General features: G+C 35.7%; 1 protein-coding gene across 7 annotated transcripts in view; it reads right to left on the bottom strand.

Annotated features, from left to right (window-relative positions):
- Positions 1–23,335, bottom strand: part of Wun (wunen) — a 59,718-nt gene that overhangs the window by 13,069 nt on the left and 23,314 nt on the right. For all 7 annotated transcript variants that reach the window (XR_011801632.1, XR_011801633.1, XM_072016949.1 and 4 more), the window contains 4 exons: positions 17,029–17,133; positions 16,083–16,285; positions 3,339–3,396; positions 898–1,074 (listed from right to left, as the gene is read on the bottom strand). Coding sequence is in view for 5 of the 7 variants with exons in the window: in XM_072016949.1 (XP_071873050.1) it covers positions 898–1,074; positions 3,339–3,396; positions 16,083–16,285; positions 17,029–17,133 (543 nt within the window). In the remaining 2 variants the exon portion in view is untranslated. The remainder of the gene's footprint in view (positions 1–897; positions 1,075–3,338; positions 3,397–16,082; positions 16,286–17,028; positions 17,134–23,335) is intronic.

The raw sequence follows: 23,335 nt of genomic DNA, 5'->3' as shown, positions 1-23,335 counted from the left end.
GAAATTTACCAAACGCGATTTTTAAACTTTGTCTGCGAACTTATTATTTAAGTATATCTTATCCTCTTGTAACGAACGAACTCGAGCAAGTACTTTCTTTTCTTTTTTTTCTTTCTCTTCCTTTTTGAATTGGACGTTAATCGCACAGGTGAAATTGAGGAAATTGACAGAAAGTGACGTCGATCAATTTCGCTTCTGGGAGACTCGCATATGTCACATATATAGATCACACGGCTGCAAACACGATAATCCACGATTTGTTCATTTTCCAACACGTGATATCATACAACGAAATAAATTACATTTTCTGTTTTACATAGGGAAGCAGTTTTAACGTTCGATGTTAAATATTGAACGATCTTCTATTATCAAAATTGTTCCTATATTTGATTTTGGGTCGTAAAACGTATATCTTTGCATCCTCTTCGAAACGATCGAAATATTGCTCGTCGTAATATTAAAACGTCGAAGATGTTAAAATATTGCACCAGACTTCGCTGTTCCTTAATTTAGCAGCTATTTTTCAAAGACCGACCTAACAACGTTAAAACGTAAAACGTTGTTTTCATTTCCAATTATGCATTAAAATTCTCTGCCTCTTAATCGCGAAGCGACGTTAAAATAGAAAAATCAACGGATACGTATTCGCGTTTCTCTGCTGTGGTTTTCGTACACAGGCTGACCCAGTGAAATTTCCCTCGAATAAATAGAATGCAGATGAATTAGAGTTGCATTGTATGTACGCAGAGCGTCTCGGTATTGCCGATTAGTCTCCACGAGCGAATACGGCCAACGGAGGTCGTAAAAGTTCGAACTCGATACATCGTATATTTCATATTCACGATCGCGTGTAATTTATGATCGCACAATGGGATAGTTAAGGAGAATAATACTCACCACGACTAGTGCCACGATGGTACCAAGGGTCGAGCCGGCCAGAACATCGCTCCAGTGATGTTTATAATCAGAAACTCGTGACAATGCTGTGAACCAGGCCATAAGTATACACAGAAGTTGCAGGAAGTGTTTCAACAGCTTGCTACCCTTCCATGTCATCCTTAATTGTAAGTACAGCTATAGAACACCATAGAAACAAAACAAACATACAGAAATTGCACACACCATTGAAAGAGTTATTATGGAAATGGAACATTTTTTGTCCTCGTAACGTGGTATTGTCAACACTGTAAAAAAGCAGAGAAAGTAAAAGGCGTATGCGATGCAATCTGCGAGATAAAGGCGAAGCATAGTAGGTTGGCGATGATGAAACCTGGTTTTTCGAAAGTGTGAAATTAGCCAATCGTGTGTCACTCGTATGTCAATCTTTTCAACAGCGAATTTAACTCTACCGTCGGTCTCGTATTTTCGTATCTCAATTTTCCTCCTCGGTTCCAAGCTAATTACAATAGAAAAAGATCTTCGACGTTGTAAGAAAATATCTAACGGCAGGTGAAGCGCGTTCAGTGCCAAGAAATTCCACGGTAATACTGTTAGTTTTTTCGTTCGGTTTTCCGTTAGTCGAAGGTACGAATCGTCGGGATATTTGTGTAAACTTTTTATAAATCTGAATCTGAGAAATACATTACAAAGGCTGTTGGAAGTATGAATTTAGCACTTGACAAGAGAGAATATCGTGTAAATTTACGTACAAATGTTAGGAGATGTGAACGATAGTTCAAATAATGTCGATTTGTAGATGATATTTACAAGATTGTTGATTTTCGATCGTTGATCTTGCGAAAAGAAGAAAAAACTGGAAAGTACCATCGATCAAATGATAGTTCGGACGATGTCGATTTGTGAAAGGAATTCGCCAGACTGTTGATTTTCGATTGTTGATCTTGCAGAGAGAAGCTGGGAAGTGGCATCGACAGAAACGTCTCGAAAGAGATTATTGGAAATATTTCAGGATAAACAGCGTTGTATGGTTATTCGTCGTTGCAAATAAAGAGAGTAAAGAAGATAGACGATTGGATGCTGCATAAACGATGGACAGGAGTTGAAACGAGTGGTGACAGTAGTGTCATTATTCTCAAAAAAGAAACAGAATGAAGTGAAAATAATTGTCGATTTTGCGTTTTCATTTATATTCATGTATTCGTAATTTTTTTCGAACTTTAATCGATCTATTATCATATAAGTTGTTTTCGAGTAAAAAAATTGTAAGGACGCCGGAAAAATAAAAATATATAGAATTCCACTTAACAAAAATTACGACAGCTTCGAATTATATCTTTAAATTATGTAAATTGCAGCTTTTTCGTGAAACAATTATCGTTAATTAACGGTCGATACCAAGTGACCATTGATACACATAATCGTTTGGTTAAATTCTCATAAAAGTAATTGAAAAATTACAGGCACCTTAACATAATGATAAATGTTCTGTATGTCAATGATGTTGAAATTAAAAAGGAAAATATGCACAAAGACGTTATACAAGGTGGCTTTTTTACGCACGTTACGTAATGTTTGATATCATAATGATACACACGTATAAAGAAATAACAAAGTTTACACACTTGCGTTATGGTACTCATTTATTTCTCTGAGTTCTTTACTTCAGATATAGAGAATGACATAAACATTAAATAGGTATTTCATAGTTTTGCTCATGACAAAGTAAAAGAATCTTATATCATACCTATAACTTGCAATCAGCTTGAAAAGTAAACGCTGAACGTAACTAAAAAAAAATATAAATTTTATTTGCTCCATCTATTTAAATACGATTTCTAATTTCAATTCATGTTCCTGTCATGTGTATCGTTTGTATTTAAAGAAGTTTAAAACATTGCATTAAATCTCGTCCGCTATCTGTTTAATTGAAAATTAATATCAATTACGGAAGAGATGATACAAGATAAGAATATTTTAGATTGATAGTGTACATAACGATATTTTCACTGCGTGAAACTAACGTTGCAAGCAAAACACGAAACTTTGATCAAAAGAAAACTACGTGTACTATTTCTTTTTTTTTCCAAACGCATGACGTTTAACGAAAATAATTCTACGTTTTAATCTATGAAAATGTACATATCTAACGAGTACACGTAATTATAAAAATCATCGAGCACCATAACGTAAAAAATCACAGTGAGCTTGGAATCAACTCTTCTTACTTCCAACTTAGAAAATAACACAAAATAAGTAATTACCATCCGACTTTGAGAAAGAAGATAGAAATTCCAAACCATTAAGTAGACGTTCCGTTGCTGCCATTCAAATTTCTCATCGTAGAAAAAAAAAAAAAAAAAAATGAATCGATAACGGAGTCAGGCGATCGTAAATAATCATAAATTCGAAGAAAAGACGAACGAAAAGGAGGAACTTACCGCGAGGTAGATCATCGTGTAGGCCGAGAATGACGAGTGTCCTGAGGGAAAGGATAATCTGAAACGTTCAACGTTATAAATTACACCGTGTCAAATAAATTTCATACGTTGTTCCTATCAAAATTTTTCTTTGCTCAAAGAAAAGCTACAGACAAATTTTCTTATCGCAAAACTGTATTACTTATAAATAGATCGCGGATGTTCCTGCAGCTTTATATTTTCATAAACACACATTTCTATGAATTTACTCTGCATATTTATACACAGACTTTCGTGCAATTACGTACATTCCACGCATTTCTGTACATTGAAATTTCCCATAAAGAACAAATTTTTCTTTGCTCAAGGAAAAGCTACAGACAAATTTTGTTATCGAAAAACTATATTACTCATAAATAGATCGCGGATGTTCTTGCAGCTTTATATTTTCATAAACACTTATTTCTATGAATTTACTCTGCATATTTATACACAGACTTTCGTACATTACGTACATTCCACGCATTTCTGTACATTGAAATTTCTCATAAAAACTGCATAAACATCAGCGGTGTGCTCGCGAGGTAATTTTAATATGTTTAACCAATTAATTAAAAGACAAGAAAGGATTGAGAAGTTTGTATTTTTAATATTATTAATCGATCCTTAACAGAGAGCACGTTGTTGACTATATTATAATACATCAATTCTGGGAATCTATAATAAAAATGCCTAATACGATAGAAATAAAGAAAAGATTGAAAAGTTCGCGGAAGTTTGTATGACGTCAACTTAGTCTAACAAAGATCGCGTTATTGGTCACAATATAATACGCCAATTTTATAAATACGACATATCAATAGCTAAAATAATAAAAATACATAAAGAGTCTAACCAAGCCAGTACTCATTTGCTAATAAGACTCATTTATTATTTAATTACTAAATTTATCATTGGTGCGCGGATACTTAGGCGAATTAAAATTCCCTTTTACAATTAAAGAAATGAAACCTAAATAGAGATTCATTTCATTGTTCAAATATCATAACAGCTACTGTTCTACGCATTGTGCGCGCTCTTCAAATTTGACACAAATGCATAAAAAATGCAGACCGTGTTGTAATACTCCGATACGTTCAACCAGCCAAGTTTCTACAAAGAAAGGATGGAGAAGTTCACAGAACCTTAAGTGATGGCAATTGAATCCAAAAGAGGTTACAAGCCAGTTATTATGGTTATAATATAATACATCAATTTTATAAATATAATACAGCGACATATGTACAACAAAAGCAGAGGAAGAGCCTGCTGTTGCAGGCAGTACACGCGTTTGGTAATAGGACCCTATTAATTTTATCAGGATTAATTCCAGGGCGTGTTCCGTGGCGATTACAATCGAGCAACGCGTACCCCGAAGCGTGGATCGTAAAGATTCGGCGGAAGATGTTCCGATGGGAGTACCAAGACGAACAGCAGCATAAAAGAGGAAGAGAAAGAGAGGATAAAAGAGGAAGAGAAAGAGAGGATAAAAGAGGAAGAGAAAGAAGACAGGGGCTGAGCGAACTCAGGCTTCTATCTGTAAGAGTAATTGGCCATCAAAAAACTGCACCTTTAATCGGACATTATCTACCCTTTCCCTCTATTTATCTTTCTCTCCTTTATTTTCTCTTTTCTCTCTCGGCGCTGTGGCAATATTTGCCAAGCTCAACTTTTTAGTCCCTTTTAATGCGTGCTCGTGGGCTGTTTCGTTCCGGTTGATTGTTTGAATAAGTAATTATTCGGGGAAACTGCTTTCCCCTGCTCTCTTTCTTTTATTCTTCGATTAAGATGCGTATCTGTTGTGGAAACTATTTTACCTGCAAGATTTCTGTAAGATAAAGAGGAGAGGAGATCAGGGAGCTATCCGCAGTGAGCATTTTATTGCTTTATTCTGCTGGTCACGCGGTATATAAAATGTAATCCCTTTTAATACTGTATGTTTTGAATAATCATGTAAATAGAGCGAAGACTTAGTATTACACGTAATAGCTTCTAAACTGGAAGAATTTTAAGTAGAATAGACATTTGTAGTCAGACAACGACGCGCGTTCCTCTGGATGATAACTGTTGCAGATAAAATCGAAAGCTTTCCGTCAATTTGTCATCAGAATGTAAGATCTGTTTATAAAAGAACCTTTTATCTTTATTTGTCTACCGTTGATTTCTTCTGCGATAAAGCACAGAGTACAAATTGAGATTATAGGATCCGATCCAAATCTAATCCAAAGAATTTTAATCACCTGCGAACCAATAGTGTTGGTTGAGAAACAAACTACGCGGAATAAAACACGCACAGAAGAAACAAAATAAATATACAATATAGATATGAATATACAAAAATAAACACGATAAAACGTAATACTACCGGGTGTCAAAAGTACTAAAAAGCTGTTAAATAACCCTAATATTTAAGGCACTGGCAGGAAGCTCAACAAAGCCTGCTATCTTCCAAACATATTGGACGCTAACAAGCGAGACAGTTCCAAACGCAATAACATAATGGTTTCTAAAAAACTGGTATCCTAACCGACACCGAATTAAGGCAATTCGCAGAAGGCACGATGAGCACGAGGCTAAGCGTGGTAGAAATACTATAGTCCGGAAGATGAGGAAACGGTCCCCTTTGGTTGAACGAGTCGGAGGGTGGGACGTATGAATGAATTCTCTGTCAGCCTTTTATCGTCGATTCCTCAAATCTTTCTATACATAAAACTGTCCCAGCACACGCAAAGGGCGGATGAACCGTGATACACTTCGGTGCGTCTACACTGTCGGTCAAAAGTTAGGGATCACCTGTTTCGAGGTTGCGAGTACCTCGTTGGTTTCGATTCACCAACAAATCGACAAATATTGTCACAAATAATTATCAGTAAAAATATTATCGATTTGATAATCCTAACAGCGAACGTTATCCTTTTTACGTTTATAAGATAAAGAGATATTTTGTAATTCAACTTTCGCTAGAAGATCGTTGATTGACTAAAGTAGACCAAAAAGTTATTGATTAAATAAATAATAAGCGCGAGCAATGATTTATTTTCGAGCAAATTCCGTTTTTTAATTCATTGTCTTCCTTACGTGCGTTTGTTCTTTGTGTTACAGTTCTTTCGTTGTCAGCATATTTTATAGGTCAAGATAAGGAAAAAATGCCATATAAATATATGTCATTGAAAACGTTGTTAAAGAGTTGCAGTAAAAAAAAAAAAAAAAAAAGACATACGAAACGAGCGATACCGAACGTGCATTGCCGCGGTACAAAGTATGAATAGATGAGGAACATTTACATATAGTAATAATCTCAAGGTATCGTAATACTTGTACGACTTCAACTTCAATGTAGTAAACGAGAACTGCAAAGAATAACAAATTCAATCTTTTGCTGCTGTCAATCTTGTATTGACAGGAATGGTAATCATTTTGAAATGGAGTTGTAGCTGGATCTATAGAAGTATTGCACATAATGCTTCGTGACTACTACTGTATGTAAATATGCCTGATCTATTCTTATCTTGTACCGTAGCACGTTCGTTACCGCTCATTTCGTATACCGCTTTTCCTTTTACTTTTTTTTTTTTTTATTTTTATTATAACTCCTTAACAATGCTACCAATGACATTTATTTATACATTTTGTATCTCGACTCGTCGTCTTATCTTGTCCTGTGAAATATAGCGACAACGTTTGATAAAAGATTGGAACATTCTGTATAAAACTATCCAAAAAATACACGTTTCCACTATTGAACAATTGAAGGTATCATTGTTTGTTGTAATATCATTGTTTAAAATTGTATATTTCATGGATCGTTGTGCGCGGAGCGAAATGTAGATTTTAGGAAGAACCGCGTAATTTACAAAAGGAGCGTAATATAACGTAAAGATATAACGCGCTGTAATGCAATGTAATGTAATGCAAGGACTAACGACGCTGTTGAATAATTTTAATTCATAAAATAAATTTAATAATTGATAAAAAGAATAATTTTCCTCGGGTACTAGAGAAAGCACTCGCTGCCAAGATTACGTTATACGAGTCCTTATTTTTGAGCTACTCGATGCCTAACTTTTGAACGAAAGTGTATAACAGAGAGGCTACCGGTAAAGAAAGGTCCGTTCTTTCTCCTGTGCGCGCGATAACGAGCTCCTACAATTTCCTCGAGGTACAAGAACATGAAAGAAGAAAGGAGGAAGAGAGTATAATTTCTGATTGTGGGCTTCATAATGGGCCTGTGGAATAATCTCCTCCTCCGTTGGTTGGTTCGTTTAGTTACGCCTTGCAGTTCGATCCTTTTTGGTCGAACGGGGTTACCCGGAACCGGAAATTACGCTATTCAGCCTCTATTATCTGCGTCATTTAGTTTTTCTAACGTGTCGACAATCACCGTTTTATATCGAAGACCGCGTAGTTCACTTTAATTATTGCCAATCATGTCGTTATACCAAGTACAACTATAATATACTGGATTCGTGACGATGGGATATCTCTGATTGCGATATCATATTGATTAAATATCGCTCGTATCGAATAAAAATATTAATAAATATTGATAAGCCGATAATAAATTAATAAACCTCCTCGCTTAATTTATTTGCACGTTAAGTTTTAATGGGAAAAACGATATTTATTTTCTCCGTTATGGTCTCTATAATTCTATAGTATGGACGTGTCTGTACGCTTCGACATGTATGTATATATATATATATATATGTTTATGCTGCATACTTATCATTGACATTTTGATATTATGCATCGACTTTCACGCATAATTATATATGGCAAATTATTGTATAAAGTGGTTATGTATCAACTTTCACGCATAATCGTATAACGTTGCGCGTTATTTGTGAACGCGTTAAAAATACTGCCAGTTCCGGTAAAAATGCTAATGAAAATTACGTGTCATTATCCTGTTTTATGCGTCCGGTTTAATTCCAGGAACATAAACAGATCATGATATTAATATTCATGCCAGCTTGCCTTTTTATGGAGCTGCGAGGCGTTATAAAAGTTTGTAATTATAACTGCAGGCTTGATACAATTTATTAAATCCTGTTAAATATTCGAACACCTTGTCCGAGCATAAATGCGAAAGCTTTATCAAAAGCTCAAACTAATCGCAACTGTCTTTTGCATTATAAGTCGACAATTTTTGCGCTCGCATATTTTCCGACTTTTCCTTGAAAATTAGCGCAACAATTCTCTCTAATCGAATAACTCATTCGATGTTAATTATAAGATGATCATTCTTGCAATAAGTTATCTCTTCTCTGTCAAACAATTTATTCGAATACAATGAAACACGATTAAAATTCTCTTCAATTTTCCGTTTCATTAAACAGGATTACAATACCAAGTTGTTCAAATGTAAATCGTGAATCCAATGTCAATATTATTCGAATTATTCTTATTAAAATACTTGATAAGGGCAAAAGAGTTTTTTATTGTCCAATTCTGACAGTCTACGATATAATACAACAATCGCAGTCAGAAGCAAGGCGTCATTTTATTCAATCGTTCTAATAAATTAAATAACGATGAAACATACCGAAAAGCGATATTCAGAAAGGGGACCCATAATTACACGTTGAAAACCGGAAGCTTCCAGCTGAACGCGTACTCCCTTCCTATTCTTTAAATCGGCAAGCAAAGAATTACACGCTTCCAGAAAATTATACGCTACCTACAAGCTTATACAATCGAAGAATTATACTCCAAAATTATAGAGTGCGTCGACTGTATAGCGACCTCCGCCCAACCGGAGATAAATCACTCTTGTTAAAAGCTGGACGTATTTTGACAAATGGAACGATTTCGGCAGAATCGATTTTAGACCTACAGCGAAAGAACAGAAGAAGAATTGTCAATTTATATCGGCTGTTTTGGAACTACAGGTCGTTGAAGTGTAATAGAAGTAGCGATGGGCGTAAGCGTCTCATAAAGCATGTAGGATTGAACATTGATCAACTAGATTCGAATTATGTACATTAGAGATATTTTAAAATTGTAAAACAATTTTTACAGTATACATATTTTTACAATTATAAAACAATAATTTAAAGCTTTAGCTTGGACGCGATTATTTCTTACGCAATTTTTCCTTCTCGAATTTCTGGATAGTTTTTGAATTTTTGAGTATTTCTAAATACAATAAAACACGACGAGACGTGAATTTCTTTAATACGAAAATAACAAAAAATATCAGAGAAGGAACATTACCTAGAAGATACTTTATTATTTATGATGACTTCCTGCTTGAAATTGCAAAAAAAGAAAAAGAAACACTTGGAAGAAAAATTGGATATGTTGTTTGTGTAAAAAATTGCAAAATATTTCTCGGAACGCAAGGAAACATCAAAAGGCTTTATTATCTCGACGCGTTGAATTTTTATTAATTCTTTCGTTAATAACACAATTCGCATGCAAACAACGTTGACTCGTGCAATTAATATGCATGCGCTTGTCTATATGTGAAGACGGTAGTACCACGATCAATTACAGGCTAGCAAAAGACGTCAATGTCAATCAGTTATAATACTCGTGGCAAAAGGCTACGTTTGCGTCAGGGACTACTAGCTTTAGCCCTTTCATCGCTACAAAACCGTATGTGAATTAGAAATATGTTTGCTTTGATCCAACGACCTAAATACATACATTATTGCACTAAAAAGAACTTACATACGACTATTGCCAACTACAATTCGCGCAATTCATGTTACTTCATACGAAGAAACGTATGCCATCCGTGCCAAAATGTATTGATGAATTACGAGAAAATGGGAATAAGGAAAGTATTGTTCGAAGATAGAATCAAATGTCAGTAGGTGAAATTTACAGTTAACGATTGGAAGAATTACAAATACTATTAACACTAGAACTACCATGCCGGTCAAGTTGACTTATTTTACAATTTTATTTTTAAATTCCTACTTCGTATTATATCTTTTTTCCACAATGATGTAACGACTTTCGCAACGATAACTAAAAAAATAATATAATGAATTTTATTTTGCTTTTTATGTATTCAAACTGAACATAATTTTGTATCAAGGCTACTTATACCAATAGCAGTAAAAATGACTGGTACTTGTCAAAGTGTAAAAGGATCCTGCAATCTGTTTATCGAACCACAATTAACCAGTTTCCTCGTTTTGTACAATTTGCCACACGTTTTTAAAATTTGTACTGCGTATCGTTCGATATGACGATATCAGTTATCGGGAAAATTCCGAATCGATCGCTAGATCGCTAGATGCTAATGCTAGAAATACCACACCAGTGAAAACGACTGGTTCTACAATTTTATAAATGTGTCAACCCTCGTTTAGGGATCATTTTAGGGATCATCGTTAATAATACTAAAAATGTACTACGTAACATGGAATTCCTTTTGTAAGAAAGTAAGAAATCGAAAAATATAAAAACATTCTATTATTACGTATTTTTTAAAGACCAGTCATTTTCACTGGTTGTAGTAGAAATAGAACCGACGGATAGTTCTAGTTCTAGAAAACAATGTACAATATATTATTGATATATGATTTACTACATTATATATTATATATATTTAAATAATAAAATAAAAATAATAAGATGAGATTTTAGATAATATACTAATAAATACCATAAAAAATTGTATATTATGTGTACAAGCGAATAATGAATAATTTTTCAGTACAAATTATTATTTAAAAGTGTTCCAAGTATCTATCCTTGCTTTCTATAAATATCTATTAAGCCATTTGTCAGGCAAATAACAAGTTCCATCACGGTAAAATGTGCTTTTTAGCTTTTGCTTCCAATAGGCAGGGCACTGACAAAGGAGAACGTACTGTGAAATTGCTACGTGACAACGCTAGACCACACACTGATTCTACGGCGGAAGACATCACGAAGAGTCTCGTTTGAGACGTCTTGCAGCAGTCAATTTATTCACTAGACATTACGCTTCCCCATTACTACGTACTTGTTCCGATCGATTCAACACGCCTTATCCGATACATCCTTTCAATTATAGATAAAAAAATCACTTGACGATTAGATCTTGTGCAAAGACACAGCATCTTTTCACGGTGAAATCCGTCGCTTGCCTGAAAGATGGTTAAAGTTATAGAAAGTAACGACGAATACTTTGATCTTCCGCCAGCGATATGAGTCGCTGAGTTGCAGGTGAAATTTTCATTCTAATTTCAAATTCTAATTTCTCCGAAACGAAGGTGTTGGACTTTGTGATTCCCACATCTGAGAGAGCTTACACCTACAAGGCTTTCACCGCCCAAATATTGTTTACCTCGTTGAATTCAATTCTGAAATTTCGAAGGTAAAGTGAGCATTGTGCGCTATTCAACGACTCGTATTGTCGTTCGTGTTTATATATTTTATTTCTATTCATTTTATGTATCTTGTAACTTCTTTGTAATTGTAACAAATTATCGTTTGTAATTTTTCAATTGATCTTTATAAATCATTATTAATTTTACTTCTCAAGATAATATTGATAATTCCATGAATAAATAATCTACCCAAAAATCCTTTAGATCTCAGAATAATTGTACTTTCCTAAGGATTGGCAAATTTCTTTATACTTTTTCGAAAGATCGCAGATGTATAAAATCCTAAAATAATTTGTTTAGATATTCGTTTATCACGAAACTTCTTACTTCCAAGCTTCCTATTTTTTCATAACTTTCCGTTAAATCTTCGCTTTTATCGCAAGAAGTTTTAAACATTTGGCTGGAGCACCGCTTGCATAGTAAATTAGGAATTTGTTCAGATTTCTTTAAAGCTCGAAACAAAAAATTGTCCTATATCTTCTCCCTTTCTTTTCTTTTTTTTTTTTTTTACAAACTTTGAACTTCTCTGAGAAATTATTCGCTCGTACACCTAGCAAACACGACATTACCTAAGAAACGATGTAATCAAACTTTCGCGGATCTCTGGAAAGGAAAAAGTTGAAAGTTACTCGACTAGAATAAATCTTTGGAAAGAAATCGTCGACCTAACAATGGATAGAGAGTCAGGGGGTGAAAAATGCGAATAAAAATACTTAATGGGAAATGTAGCATTGTTGTCAACGTGACAATGACTAAGGTGCGTTCAGGGTAATTGTTGCGTGTAACAGTGTTTCCGTTGCGGGTCGAATAGGGCCCGGTGGGTCATGATTCGGATCGAATCCCGTGCATGCGAATCGCCGGCGGGTACAAGGCCCCTGCTCATTGTCATTTGCCGCCATCGGAGTGGTCCTTTTTGCTCGTATCCGTTGAAACCGGCCTTCGAGCCACTGGCTCCGGCAAAAAGCCCGACGAAATTCCGTTGCGATTGAACCATACGCGCATACAAACTCACAGACAGGCACGCACAGGCAAATAATAATGTCTAGCCGATCGAATACGTTCTGGCCAGGGATCAAAGTGATTATCGAAGCAACGAGCCAGCAAAGAGAAGAGCAAATAGCACAGGCAACGACTTCGCGATCCAACGAATCGGCACCAGACCTCGACGAAATGAGGTGCACACGGTTATTGGTCGGAAGTAGACTATTTATGGGAATTCATAGCTCTATATCTAATATTGTAGAGTGAGATATTTATACAAATTCATATTTCTATGTCGATATAAAGATGGAAAATTCTTCTAGTTGTTACATATCTGAAAGAGTACCATTCTTTCGGTATTTTACATGTTTTCGTATTGTGCGTTCTGTTTCGCAGCTTCCCCATGAATCTCCTATAGAAGACTGCAGCCTAGTCAGAAGTACATATTAGAATAACCGTACCTCTCGTTTATGGGGAATTTAAAGATTTAAGAATGCGGAGAATGTATACAACACGGAAGAATCTATGAAACATTTGTAGAACGTGGTAGATGAGGTAAGTTTCCTCTTAAATTCTATTTTTCTTGGTGTTATTGACTGGAAAATGACCCAAAGCAAGGCCTAAGCAAGGCAATAAATTGCAAGCCTGAGAATAAAATAACACGCGAACGATGAGCTTTGATCGTAAACTAAGCAGAAATTGATACAATTCGACAAAAGACCGTGGCGAAATATGGAAAGAAAATTTAGCAAAAGATATGGACGAAAGTCTTCGGACAAATATTCAAAATGAAAACTAAGAATTAAGTTGTCGAGTTGATTCTAAAAATCGGTATGATCGATATGATTATTAGATCAGGATCGTTGCTGATGGAATATTTTCCAATCGTTGCATCGATAAATTTACATGGATAATTTCAGTATAAAGTATCACCTTCTGAAATTATCCTCGAAGCGAAGTGAAAACGCGATAACTAAAAAAAAGAAAAAAGGAGGTCGACTCTGACTGGTCGGCTCTCGTTTCTTTATATACATTCCATGGTCATTAAGTGTGTAAAAAATAATGAAAGCGATCGTTCCTTTCCATCAACTTTAATTCTACGTAGGCCGTTCCGCAACTGCGCCCGCAATTGTTACCGTCACGCGATTCCATGTTTTGCGATCTCAGATACCAAAAGGCTATTGCCCTGAAGATTCTCAATTCGAGATGTTCAATCGCGAATTAAACGTACCGATGATTCCAGTATATAGCCGTGTAACACGCACCATGCAAATTCGAGACTTCGTATTTGTATGGGTTTTATCCAGCTTCACCTATAACGTAGTGTAATTTAGGATTTAGTGGATTAAAGCTTGCTATTCAGATTAAATTACGTCCACTTTGCATGCGAAAAGATTAAAGTTACACGGTCTGGTTTTATTAAAATTCTTTCGACACGATGGAATTTAATTATTAGATTATTATCGTCCGAACTATATTAGATCCATTTTGTATGCAAAGAGACTAAAATTGCGATCTCTGATTTTACTGAAATTCTCTCAGTACAATGAAATTTATTTATTAGATTATTATCGTCCGAATTATATTAGATCCATTTTGTATGCAAAGAGACTAAAATTGCGATCTCTGATTTTGCTGAAATTCTCTTGGAACAATGAAATTTATTTATTAGATTATTATCGTTCGAATTATATTAGATCCATTTTGTATGCAAAGAGACTAAAATTGCAATCTCCGATTTTACTGACATTCTCTCGAAACAATGGAATTTATTTATTAGATTATTATCGTTCCAATTATATTAGATCCATTTTGTATGCAAAGAGACTAAAATTGCGATCTCTGATTTTACTGAAATTCTCTTGGAACAATGGAATTTATTTATTAGATTATTAGATTATCATCATATACAGTAGATTTATAAAATATCATTCGCTGTCTTGGTTAAACCTTTTGAAACGATGAAACGTCGCTACCAATTTATCCGAATTTCTCAATCGTATATAATTTGCGCGTAATGGCAGCTAGTAGTTCCCGTTTCCTCGAACGATAGCAATCGTTGGTTTCAGCTGATATTCCACTTCTGAAAATTATCCTTGCACAACAGACATCAAATTCCTTAATCGTGACGTATTTAGTTAATTCCTATAGCAAGCGCTACATATTTTCGTACTGACGGCACTACCATGGTACGTTGAACAATCACACTTAAGTTTGCGCTACTTGAATTCAGTTAAATGTACAAAGTCTCAGCGGGAGATCGGTGAATAATTCTCGAGTCTATGGTGCTTAATGAATTCACACTTTTGAACGTGAACTCGATCGACGGAAAATCGCAAATCGATTCTTTAAGACTAAATTGCGCTATTATATTTGAATAATGTAAAGACGATAGTTTTATATTTTGTATTTCAATGAATACAATTACTTTGATAAATTGACATGACGAACGAAATTTTGTTCCTGTCTTCCAGCTGCAGATTTTTCTTCAATTCTTTTCTTTCGTCCTCTTTAGCGTCCAATATTCATCGCCATAATTAATAATCGTCCTTCGATGTTAGCAAATAGAAAAGGGGATATATCGACTGTCAAAGACGTTATGAATTTTCCAGACGAACCAATATTTATTGTCTCATCCGCGTAAGTAAATCACGTTTCAAAAATAAAAGCAAAGTACCGTAAAAAGCGCAATCGAAGAGATGTTTCAGTGAAGAAGTGAGAGATTTTTATGGAAGAGAAATTGATAAATTACCAGAAAGGTGGGGCATGGTCGTACATAATGACGGTCATTATACAGCAATTTAACGAGAAAGGTAAACGCATTGCAACATACACCATCATTCAAGAGTATCGCTGCGCATACTTATTTGTTTCTTTTTCTTCTGACAGGACTTTTTTATGAAATTATAGATCAAGAGACCTTAATGAATTTATTATTAAAATTATTATTGCTTTCGTAGAATATTATTAAGTTAAAAAGAATAATATCTGATAAATTAACGATCATACGTCAGATTAATATAATCTACCGATGCTGTTTAATTATTTCAAAAGTTGCTTTTCATTTATTTTTCATCTTCTAATCTCAGGTTGTCCTTTTCGTTGCAAAAGTCAAAGAAAAATTCAGAGATCAATTTCGATCGCAGATCTAATTGAATTCGAATGAGATTAAAATAGAATGTAATTGAACTGAAATAAAATCTAAACGAAGAAAAAGAAAATTCAAACGACGCAGTCTTTTCTGAATGTCATTTGAATTTCATTAAGATTACTCGCACTCGAGCAAGCTAATTAACTTGTCCGATTGAAGTCGAACGAGTATTACACGAAGTTTATCGGTGGCTTTAAATGGTAGTTTCCGCACTGTCGAATAAAAGGGTCGCTGGATTTCTCGCGTAAAGAGAGAAGTATTTACCTGAGCTCCTTTAGAAGCTTGGCCGAGATGTTCTCGTAGGTGCAGACGTAGTTCTCGATATACCTGTGCTGATTTTCAGGCAGGCTACAATTAATGTTAGGCACACAAAGAGCCATGAAATGAGGTCTCAGCCGACCGATCGTGTATTTGGCGACGTCGGTGATCAAAACAGTTGTTGTTGCTCCAAAACCGAATATGCCAATCTGAAATAACAAAAATATTACTGTGAGAATCTAGTACGAATTATGAGAATTGTAGAAAATTGTAAGAATTGTGAAAATTGTAAAAATGTATTCTAAAAAGTGCGAGAATTACAATAATATGATTATAAACGATGTTACGAAGATTTTTATTTACAGATAGCACGCGTGAAGAAACTAAGGAAGAATTCTCTACTATAAAACAAACACATTTTAATTTTTAATAACGTTGAAGTAAATTGAGACATTCGAGTATTCTTTCACAGAAATACAATTCGTTTCCATCTTTCTAAGATACGAATCAATTAATTACTGTTATTCTTGAATTTTGGAATTTTAAAGACATCTGAATAAACACTTTCTGGTATAAGTTTGATCTTTAAAATAGAACTGTATGCGTTTGCAGATTTCCTTCTTTCTAATATATTTGCAACAAATAACAAAGAATCTTGCAAATATTGACAGAAAAGCGCGCGTTTCAGAACTGTTCTCACGAAGGTATACAAAGGAAAGAAAGGTGTTAAAAGCGTGGGAAGAAAGGTTCTTCTTAAGATGGTCACGAGCTTCCCTTGGTTCCACGATGTGATTTTAGGATCATATCTGTTTTCTATTTCATTTCTATTTCATAGTTTGAATATCTATGGAAGAACAAAGAGTTGATACATTGTGTACTATTGAATATCTATAGAATTATAATGAGTTGATACACTTTATATCACAGTAGAAAAATATCTGGAGAGGTGTACCTTTTCATATGCAGCCCATAACCATGGTGGTATGTTGTAGCCAAATAATATCTTTGTCGAATCTGCGTCACAATGTCTCGCGTAAAGATACTCTCCGATTATCATCTGCAACAAAATTTTTCTCGATGACAAAATATCACACTTTATGGTTAAATGATGACCAAGACACATTTCTTTTTTTCTTTGAGACGTCTACTACGTATGTCTCGTATAATCTGCGTTGGTACATACTTTCACGATATCTACGACGATACGAAGTTTTAAATGGAAGATATAGATTAGAAATCACGATAGTCATTTGTACGAGGTATTTCAGTTTCTTCCGGTCAAACTGTGGCAGGATATTTTATGGACATAAATGAAAGGAAAATATCCCGCTGCTTTAAAATATTCATCATACCGATAGGAGATTGTCAGTGGTAAAAAATTAAATTTACTACCCAACCAAGTTCGCTTCGATTTTGCTTCATCATCACGAAGAAGAACCTCGCAAGTAGGTTCGAATATTCATCAACTAAATTTAAAACGCAAATAAAATAAAAAACCAAACGATGCTTTTACTCTGAGAACGCATAATATTTCCAAATATAACAAAACACATCTCCAGGCAAATCAAATACCACGAAAACATTGGTAAGTGGTAAAAGATATTAAACAAAAATCGCATAAGCTACAAGACGTTTCATTAAATCATTATAACGTGATTCGCTGTAGAAACTTGGTCCATCTATACCAATAACGTTCTATGCAATCTCTTCTTTCCATTACCATCGAGCATCACCTAAACTACAAATCAGTCGCTTTCCCTCTCTCCCTCTCAAGCGCAAGAGAATGATTCGCAAAATCAGCGAAAGCTTCTGAAACCTGGCGTTTCACCGAATGACGAGCATAAAACACGCCTGTCTACCTTAGCTATCAACCACATGGAAACGAAGGTTCACCTCGTCGTGCCATAAATAAATAAATGAATTGTTCGAAGATATGAAAAATCGACCGGTCCCTTTTTCTCCCTGTCCTGTCTCGCTTTTAGAAGAAAAGGACGTCGGAACAGGTAAAAACGAGGGAACCTGCCGTTGTATTTCATTCATTCGTGCCATCATTCGGTCTTGTATCACCTGGCGACCTTTATCTGGAATCTGGCCGGTTAACCCACTTTTTGTTGGGGCCGTAACAGATCGCTACAAGTCGGAGGAGAGATTACCAGTTTGGAAATGCTCTCAAGAATTTCGAAGTCGTCGCCTTTTCCCCACGGGTTCTTAATCGTGGATTATGCCCTCGGGACCCTCGCGCTGCTATTGATTAATCTTCGAGGGAAGAAGGAGAAGAGAACTGGTTAGGAAAACTACAGGCGAAGAAGACGGACGATAAGTCACGTCATATAGAATTCTTTTCTTTCTTTCTAACCTTATGTCATTCGATCTCCCAAGGAGACGAGTCTGCCAAAGATTTATGAAATTTTATGAAACGAGCAAGAACATTAAGTCTCTCGACTTAACATAGTTCCCTTTGTTTTTAACGATTTTATATTAAACTATTCCGCACGTGTGAAGACACCTTAACAGCTATGTCCTGGAACAATGAAACGAAATGATACCGAGGAGATATAATACACTGATCCATATAGTAAATTAAGATGTAGCTTTGGAGAATAAATAAATAAATAAACAGTGTCACAGTATTACAATTTCTAATCGTACTGTGATATTAAAACGTACACCTATCGCGTTCTTCTTCGTGTGAAATCGGATTAATGACTAACGATGTCTCTAGCCTAGAGGATTGCAGAATCTCTCGACTCCTGCGTTTTTAATTGCCTTAACGTTTTACTTTCCCTTGTCATCGTTTGATTGATACGTCGGGTATTGTAAGACGAGAAGTATGCCTATGTTAAGAGTTTGATGCGAGGGAAATCGAGCGGTTCTGAAAGGATTGATTGATTCGTGGATGATTATGTATTTAGTCGCATAGTATATGGTTCCGTTGATGATACATAGTGAATGAAGTGCTGCTGATTGTATGAGGCCGTTTATTTGCCGTTTGTAACGTGGTTAATGGATATCACGGCCGGCATTGTGCGTGGGTCGCAGTAAATTACGGTTTCTAGGATTTCAATTGAATAGTGCATTCCTATATAATCTTACTTCGTCGTGTCACGATAATGAGCAGTGAAAGGATTGGCAAGATGATGGATTGAAAGAATAGAAGGGAGAAAATAATGGAAAATATCAATTATTCGCCAATTCAATGTTCGATGTTTCGTTGGGATGTGTACATGAGTCGACGAAAGGTTTGAATCGGGAGAGACTCGTATTATCGCGCCTTGGAATACCAGCGTTGTTTTGGTTTGCTAGCTTCAAAGGTAAACGAACTCCGGACGAAATATTATTTCTAATCGTCAACCGAAGCTACGTTTCAACTTTTTGTAATAACATCTGTCGATGTAAATAGACGAACGTGTTCTCTAGGACAGTCGTATAGTCGAATAGTATAGTTTAACAGTAGCATTGGGCGAGCGACGATTACGACTGGCATACGCTATATCTGTACTTGTACTTATATCGATTTGAATATACACGGACTGTTACAATTTTATCACTCCTCTCTTTATTAAACAGATCAACACGTTTAAATACCACCTCAGATATATTAAAATAATGAAATTTTATGCGATAAAGAGGATCAAGTTTTGATCCAGATACAACTCGATTCTTCTTCTACGATATTTTTCAGGATACCATGTTCCCTTAACATGCAATTTGAATGAAATACATTAATTATATTTTTACCTTAATTATATCATTGTCCAATATAAATGTATTATTTCACTTGGACATATTCCAGCGAAAAGTAATGTTAAATATAATGAAGAATACAAAAATTATTTTTATACGATTACTTTGATATCCACGATTTTGATGTAACACAGATGTTCCAGTTAATTAACTTCGATTCTCGTTACAATCGTACGTTAATTAATGCAACTCTTTTTAATGTCAATTCCCTTTTTCAACGTTATATATATCGTATTCTTTTACCAAGCAACGAGTGAATTAAAATATCAGTTTCGTCGTGAAAGTAATCGACCCATCCGCCTGTCTACCTTTCTTTGAACTTGAGAAATAAGGGGATCAAAGCTCTGTTCCTACGAGCCTTCAGGGATGTTACGGCGAACCCTTCTCAGATTCCTGACGAGCCAGAAACAGGTAGAAAATTCATGGCTGGATGAAACGGTTTCACGCGGACCAAGACGCAAACAAACGACTTCGGATGGAATTCTCGTGAACAGCTCGGCTTAGAAGGGGGATCCGTTGCTAACAAGGGCCTGCTTATTATTTCAAGTGCCACTATACACGTTCGCGGACAGATCGAATGGCAATTTAATCGGCGAACAAGAAAGGATTGTGTGCTTGATCGCGAAGACAATCGTGAGAAATGTTTTCCTTTCCACTGTCATTTACGATTATCTTTTTGCTTATCGATTATTTTTCTAAAATAATACGCACTTTCATTTCTTATTTTTTTTTATCGCAAAAATGCGAGGGAACGTAGCTGTGTATTTTCTATAAAAAGGAATTCTACGAATAAAACGGATCGTTTTTGTATGGCGATAATAGTACAGGAAATTTCGATGTAGCAGAAGTTTCAGAATTGTGATACGACGTAACAGGAAATTAATTTACGATAAAAAGATTTTGCATATCGTAGACACAATTCTCCAGATAAGCCACCGTGAGTCGTTCAAATCGCCTAATATCCGCTATCCTACCAACGATAAAGAAGCATAATATGTTTAAAGAAACAGAAATAACAGTGAAATGTTTAAAAATCCTCCTTCTTCTATCCGCTAATAAAAAGTACGATATATTCAAAGAAATAAAAGTCACTGTGGCGTCTCTAAAAATTCTGCATTTCCATTTTTATCCAGAGATACACAGCGGTATAATATATTTAAAGAAATAAAAATAATCTTGAAGCCTCTAAAAAAAAAAATTACTCGCATGACTTCTCTGATACGTAACAACTTTCGTAAATAAAATCGTTTCGCATTTGTCTCCCAAATAATGGAGATACAATTAAGGCAATTAGAGTTATTGGACCCATCCTATATGCGCTTAAGTCCGTAATGACAATGTATCCAGTCATTAATCATTAATCAATACATACATATAACCTGTCATTCGCCGACAGTTTGACATGTATATACCACCACTGAGATATTTCTTTCAGCTTATCTACGATCGCGTTTGACCAACGAGACGAAACGAAAATGAACGAGCACGAGATTAACGAGTAGCCTTATGATAAGGGAAAATGAAGCAACGTAACCAAGGAATTCAGGTGAACGACGTTATTAACACATTAAAGGACGCTGATACGGTAAATACATAATCTATGACCAAACCGGAAAGTCACTGATGTAACAGTCTTCTTATTCTTACTATTACGGTCAATTTATTTACCACATTAGAACGGTTCTGACAATTACAAATTGATAACGATGACTTTCATTTTGTCGTTCGTTCGTTCAATTTAACATATCGTTGAAAATAATCGCTCCAGATGTATTTATACTTTTAGAATGTTTCTTTTAATCTGTTAATTGAGAAAGAATCGTTGAATTGAAGGAGCGGTTCAGAAGATCGGTATTATTCTCATCGTTGTCAATATTCAAAATTCTCGGCATTATCGTAAAGGATCATCTAGACTCTAGACGATCAATATACATCGTCGATACAGTGTTGAGAATCTTAAATATCGATCATCCGAACGCTTCTTTACATAACAATTCCTTGCAATCTTGTTTCGATCAATTTACATCTGCCAAATTCCTTTTTCTAATTTTGACAAATAAATTACATCGCGCGTAGAAGGAAGTCGAGCAGCGTGAATGTTCACGGAGTAAAAACGATTGAAAATATACTAGAACGTATCGACCAAGATCTATTCCCTGTGCATTATCCCGCACGTCACTCGAACGTCACTACTCGTTATCCCAACCCTAAAGACCATTTATATATTCAACTAATAGAACAGACCATGTAGCAAATGGTTACCATTTAACGACACCGAGAATAGCTCGGATAGCTGTATGACGTGCAATCCAATTATCCGAAATTTACCGCCGAAAATGTAACTGTCTTGAAGTAGTCCCCTTGATTATCCAATTAACCAGCTTCGAGCGTGTAACAGCGCGAACACGAGAACCGGCATATAACCATCCAAAAATACAACCTAGCCGGGCCGTGCATCGTTCCATTACCGATCGTCCTATTTGTTTTTCCCGCCAGTCCCTCGGGGGTGTCTATCACCGAGAAAACGGCGAACGAAAAAGGCTAGGGAGCACGACACCCTTTAATCTTTCTCATTACGTTATTACAGGACCCCTTTGTAGCGTGATTACCACTCGGAAAGGTTGACTGGCAGTCGACGCGACGGAATGGACGCAGGCAACGCGGTTTCAAGAATCTCTGAACGTCCTCGGGCTCTGCTGTTCCATCGACTGTTGGTCAAAAACAAGCAAAGAGAGACGAAGAAGCGTCTTACCGCGCGGTTTCAGGAATTTCCAGGCGTTCTGCAGGGGTCCTTCGATTCTGGTGTTTCATCCAGTGTGTGTTCTCTTAAGGCGCGTTTAAATCGAATGTGCAAGGGACATAGAAACCAAGGGGACCCACTGGAAAGCTAAGCTAAGCTGTGCTACGCTGCGCAAAGTTTGAAACTGAAGTTCTCTTCGATACGTTGTACATATAGGGAACTGCGAATGAAATATTCGATGACAGAAATGCATAAGCTCATAGAAATCTATATATAGAGTGCTTGGTCACCCCGATTTAGGCTACGATTACAGCTTGGATAGAGTGCTTCCACGAATAGAACATCAGAAGGATCGAATACGTACACCGATAAGAATGTAATATGCATATTTGATTGGCATGACTTGGGCTACGGTTGCAGTGGACGCGTGCTCTGACGAATGAAACGTCTGAAGACTGAGATGCTTACACTCGTAAGAGTCTATATACCTATATACATACGAAGATATGTAATTGGTCCGATGCTTGTTGCTTGCTGTCTTGCTATGGTTACAGTGTATGTGTGTTCCGAATGAAACGTCTGAAGATCGAAATGCAAATAGAATTGATAAGAATCTATATATAATATATGTCGGGTTATAGCTAGGATTAGGGGCGTGCAACGAATCTTCATTCGGACTAGCCATCGTTGTTGCACAATAGAGATTATATTTACTGGTATAAATATGATTTTTACAAAGGTTGACAAATAACCGTGATGATTAGACACTCGAGAT

This window comes from Bombus fervidus, chromosome 14 (genome assembly GCF_041682495.2).
Source record: "Bombus fervidus isolate BK054 chromosome 14, iyBomFerv1, whole genome shotgun sequence".
In the NCBI taxonomy this organism is placed as follows: Eukaryota; Metazoa; Arthropoda; class Insecta; order Hymenoptera; family Apidae; genus Bombus; species Bombus fervidus.
Note: the sequence above shows the minus strand (reverse complement) of the source record. Positions and strands in the feature narration are given on the sequence as shown.